Genomic DNA, 5919 nt, shown 5'->3' on the forward strand with positions numbered 1-5919 from the left:
CAGATTCCACCACCTTACATTTCACTTCCTTCATCGCAATCTCATTTTCCTCCTCTGTAACGTCATGTTTCGGTTCCCCCACAATTACATCTTCTTCAACACCTCCAAGCTCTATTTAGCACACCAAATGCTAACTAGCCTTACTACTACAGAAAAACATATAACACATTAGATGCGAAATACATTTAGCCTTGGATAAAGAAACGAGATAATGAAGGGCGTCATTAAAAGTTGCAACTTAACACCTCTGTGATATAAAAACTGAGGGGTAAAGTTATAAGTACATGGGTTCGAACCCCAGCAGCCGCACTTTCATTATATTCAAAACTATTGTATCTTTACTCTCGGTTTATCCATAAAACCGAGGGGTGAGATTAATTCTTTTTAAAAAAATTGTTACATTGTTTACCTAGAATATTAATACATTAATTTGGTTGCAAAGTACATTGTTTACCTAGAATATTACATTGTTTACACAGAATATTAAAACAAAAATTAAATTCTCTAGAGATCTAGATAAAAATCAAATGAAGATCTAGATTTTAGATCTACGAATCATTAATACTTGGTGAGGATCGAATGGTGGGTACCAATATATTCTCCATGACTTTGTATGCATTTGATTCGGATGCAAAACAAAATAAGTGTTAGATAAATAAAATCAATATTCAAATATATGATTTTTTTTGTTCAAATAAATAGTTAAGAAAACAAACCTTAAACCCGAGAAATTTTCTTCTTTTGCAATCCATCTTAGAGAACTTTTCCAAGCGTCTTTAGGTTTCAAGCGCTTCATGTTTTATTGAGGTTTGATTTTCAATATTCAACATGCTTTTATATTTGATGTCTCTTAGGTTTCACGTGGATCACTAATGACAGAGTCTTGAACGTTGATAATCATTAAATGGAAGACAACAATTTGTTTAAGGCTGGTGAATTTCCTAAAAAAAATGCATAACATACCCCTTGGTTCAAATCAAAAACCGAGGTGATTAAACTTGTTTTTTTTATTTTACATTATTTACACAGAGTAATAAAATACATTGTTTACAATATATCTTCGGTGATATCCAAATTTTGTTGCATACCGTAAGTTACATGTTCCCACCATGGTAATTTTTAATATCTGCACTTCCAATCCATCCCAGAGATTTGGTTCCCAAGTTATTGAGCGTTTCTAGATCAAAATATTTTATGGCAAATCCACCCAAAAAAATGTGTAGTAGCAACGCATGAAATGGACGGTGGTAAATATTTCCTCTCTTTGAGGATGTACATATAAGTTAGTATTAGGATAAAATATGTTTAATGAGTGTTCTTATAGAAAAATATGATTATTATACCCCTCGGTTTTATAAGAAAACCGAGATAAATTATCTTCTAATTTTAACTATCACATCGATTATGACAAAAATGAAGTTCAATAATTTTATTTTTGAAATTACATTGTTTGCACAGAATATTAAAATAAATTCCAAACCTTTGCTCTTATTACTGAATACCTTTGTTGATATCCATATTTAGTTGCATACCCTTTGTTCCTCCCCAAACACTCCATAACTTACCCAACTTCTGATAAGTTATATGTTCCAACAATGAGATACTTTATTTTAAAAGGTTAAGCTCCCTTCTTTATTTTACTTGAAGCAAAACGATTTTCCTCACTTTTCAAAGGTTGAGCTCTCTTCTTTGTGCAACTTAAAGCAAGAATAATTTCTACACTTGTAATCTATCAATTGAGCACTTTTCAAAGGTTGAGGGTTATTCCAAAAATACAACAACAACAACAACATCAACACCATTATTTGAGATAGATTGCAATGACAGAAAAACATTTTGTTCAAGAAAGAAGAACATTGAAGATTTTTTCTATCTTGCAATCCATCCCATAGAATGATGGGGCGACTTCATATAAGTAAGGATTAGGGTAAAATCTATTTAACGAGTGCTTTTATAGTAAAATATGATTATTTTATCCCTCAGTCAATACGAAAACTGAAGGGATAGATCATTTAGTTTACACTTATAACCAAATAAAACATAAACTGCAATAGTTAGGATTCAAATCATGTCCTGAGTTTTTTTCCCCTTCGTTTATATTAAAAATCATAGGATTATGTTGGTTTTATTTTTATAAACAATAAAACATGGTGCGTTTGGCATTATACCTCGATTTTTTGGCTGAGGTGATAGCTTCGTCATGAAATGTATTATTTGTAGTAGTTCCTTTTTTTAACATTTTCAATCTATTACAGCAACAAAACATGAGACTCTTTTGCGTAGAAGAAAACCAATAGAAAATGTTGACTAAGATTACAACACAATTATAGGTTTTGCAATCATCAAGAGCTCAAGCATTGCCAAGGATGCACCTCATGAGAGAAGTAGTAAGTTTTGTAAAATTTATAAAAATAATATATATAAACAAATTAGTCAATTTGAAAATAATTTGTTGAGATTTAATTAAAATATATATATATATATATATATATATATATATATATATATATATATATATATATATATATATATATATATATATATATATATATATCATTATTATATTGCAATAAAATAATAATAATAATAATAATAATAATAATAATAATAATAATTGTTTATATGAAGGATTTCCTATATTACAATAATCTTATTTTAAAAACAATTCTCAAAAAGACGGCTAGTTTTTTTAACAAGGTTGTATAAATTTCTTTGAGAAATCATATCCTTTTAGGAGATATATAAAGTATCATAAAGATGTTCAAAGAAGTTTAATGGAAGAGGTTCATTCCAAAATAGTATCATGAAGTATCTACAAAAACATATTTAAGCATGCCTAGAAAGTGTGCATAAAAAGAAGGCTAAATTACAGTTTTGGTCCCTCTGTTTTGAGTTTTTCACGATTTTGGTCCCCCTATTTTCTTTTTAAACAGTTTTGGTCCCCCATCCCAATTTTGATGCAACTGTTCATGCACTGTTCATGTACGAACATGTACTGTTCATTTACGGACATGTACTGTTCATGCACTGTTCATGGTCAAAAATTGGGTTGGGGGACCAAAACTGTTTAAAAAGAAAATAGGGGGGCCAAAATCGTGAAAAACCCAAAACAGGGGGACCAAAACTGTAATTTAGCCTAAAAAGAAAGAAGTACTTGTTATAATAATAAGTAATCATTATAACAACTATTTTGAAATACCAATGAACAGTCTTCAACTTGGCACAGTAACATATATGCACAGCAAACGATGAAACCTCAATACTATAAATACCACTTCGTGGTATATGTAAAACACACCAATCGTTTTACGAGAAAATTATATACTACCAGTCTCTTCTATCTCTCTGTATTCAGTATTCTTAACACGTTATCAGCACGATTGTTTCTATCAGAAGTATTTACTACACTAGGTATATATTCTATACTTATCACTTTAATCTTTTTATTATTTTTTTTATTTTTTATTTTGCCCCGGTTATAGAAAACTGGCAACCAGTCAAGTGATTTATAACTAGTGTGGCTATTTTTATTATAAACTTTGTATGGAGGTTTAAAACCCCATATACCATTACTAACATTTATATTTATATATTTACTAACTTTTATATTTAGTGGAGGTTTAAAAACCACCATATGTTGTTACTAACTTTTATATTTAGTGGAGGTTTAAAAACCACCATATGTTGTTACTAATTTTTATATTTAGTGGAGGTTTAAAAACCACCATATGTTGTTACTAATTTTTATATTTAGTGGAGATTTAAAAACCCCATATGCAGTTACTAACTTTTATATTTAATGGAAGTCTGAGACTCCTAATGCAAACACTAACTTTTATATTTCAGTGGAGGTCATAATCCCATTTGCAGATATTAACGTTTATATTCAATGGAAAGCCTGAGACTCCATATGTAAATATTCCTTTAATATTCAGTGGAGGTCTAAAACCCCATACGCATGTACTAATTTTTATCATATGTGTTCATTTACCTTATATGTTATAGATTATATTTATCTCCAACACTTATAACGGTCATATATATATATATATATATATATATATATATATATATATATATATATATATATATATATATATATATATATATATATATATATATATATATATATATATATATATATATATATATATATATATATATATATATATATTTTTTCAACACACTTAATTTTTTGGTTTAATATTCTTTTAATCAACCTTTTTCTTTTTATTTTTCTTTTTCTTTTTCCTTTTCCCCAACGGTAATATAACAACCATTTTTACCTCTATAAATACTTCAACTTCTTTCATAATTTTCACATCATTCTCAAAACATCTACCTACATTTTTTTTCTTTTCAAATGGCTGATTTTCTTATTTTGCTCATCACTATCATTGTAATCATTTTTTTAATTTTCATTCTTATTATGCATGAAGAATTAGGTAATGATTTTGTAGCTTTAATAATAATTCTCGTCTTACCATTACTTATCATAGCTTGGTTTGTTAGTAGAGGTTTTAAATAATATGTAATCATGAATTTTGTGATTGAATAAATTGATATTTCTTTTAGTTTTTAAATATTGATTATGTTCATCTGAATTATAGATATAATCATGTCCAATCTTAAGCATCAATTTAAAATTCTAAGCATAACTGGGGAGAACTTCATAACCTAGAACAACAATTTAATAGAGTACCTTTCATGTGAGGGACTTAACAAAATCCTTGAAGGAGACAATTCTGGAAAAACAACAAATGACCCAGAAAAAAATGGAAAAGAAAAAGTCAAAAGTGAACAGAATAATAAAGCACCATCTTGACGATGGATTGCAAACAGAATACTCAAATGCTAAAGATCCCACGATTTTATGGGACAAAATTAAAGCAAGATTTGGACATCAAAAGAAAGTCCTGTTACCCTCATTAATGGATCAGTGGAACAAGTTACGGTTCCAAGATTACAAAACTGTCATTGCATATAATTCTGCTATGCACCAGATTATATCAAAGCTAGAATTTTGTGGCAAAACTATAACTGAAAAAGAAAAGTTGGAAAAAACTTTTCCAACTTTCCATGCATCTCAGGTATTATTGCAACAACAATATAGAATGAGGGAATACACTGAGTATTCTGATTTAGTTGCAGCTCTTCTAGTGGCAGAACAAAATAATGAGCTCCTTATAAAAAACCACCAGGCACGACCCACAGGAACAATGCCATATCCTGAAATTAATGCCACGACCTTTAATCGTGGGCGTGGTGGCTTTAATCGTCTTAAGAGACGTGGTGATCATGTTCGTTCTGATGGTAATAATGGTCATGCTCGTTTTGATGGTCAAAATCAAGGAGGATATCATGGTCGAAACCTTTTCCACGATCGAAACTATTTTCGTGGTAGAGGACGTGGACGAGGTCATATGAATAATTATAGATCCCCCAGATATGACCAAAATAATTGGAATCGCAAAGGAAAGGGTAAGTATATCCAAGAAGGTCCCTCAAGGAATTATGAAGATATATGCTACAGATGCGGAAAGAAAGGCCATTGGTCTAAGGTGTGTAGAACACCAGAACACTTGTGTAAAAGACCAATGACATATGTTGAAGAAAAGGGAAAAGAAGTGAATTTTAATGAGATTGAACCCATAAACAATAATACCTAGCTATTTTGAGACTGCTGACTTTGTTGGAGGTGAAACTGATTAAGTAACTATTTAAAATATGTATTTTGAATAATGTTTGGTGTGCTTGTTTTATATTTGAAATATGTATCAACTTAAGCATTTGTATGTTGTTAAGATGTATCTTATGTTTGCATGAAATAATAATGTTAAATATGTTGTTAATTTACTCTATTTAATCTTATGTCTATTTTAAGAAGGTTATACATGGAACATGTCAAAGACATTTGCA

At 29.5% G+C, this 5919-nt stretch overlaps 1 protein-coding gene across 1 annotated transcript; it reads left to right on the forward strand.

The window, feature by feature from the left end:
• Window positions 1-4775: 4775 nt before the first annotated feature.
• On the forward strand, window positions 4776-5669 carry LOC131620164 (uncharacterized). Its single transcript, XM_058891177.1, has one exon. The coding sequence runs from the start codon at window positions 4776-4778 to the stop codon at window positions 5667-5669; it is 894 nt and encodes a 297-aa protein (XP_058747160.1).
• Window positions 5670-5919: the final 250 nt, after the last annotated feature.

This window comes from Vicia villosa, linkage group LG7 (genome assembly GCF_029867415.1).
Source record: "Vicia villosa cultivar HV-30 ecotype Madison, WI linkage group LG7, Vvil1.0, whole genome shotgun sequence".
NCBI classification, from domain to species: domain Eukaryota; kingdom Viridiplantae; phylum Streptophyta; class Magnoliopsida; order Fabales; family Fabaceae; genus Vicia; species Vicia villosa.

Bases quoted from the DNA above. Each gene is read 5' to 3' on its own strand.
- LOC131620164 (XM_058891177.1), top strand. From the start codon at position 4,776: ATGGAAAAGAAAAAGTCAAAAGTGAACAGAATAATAAAGCACCATCTT.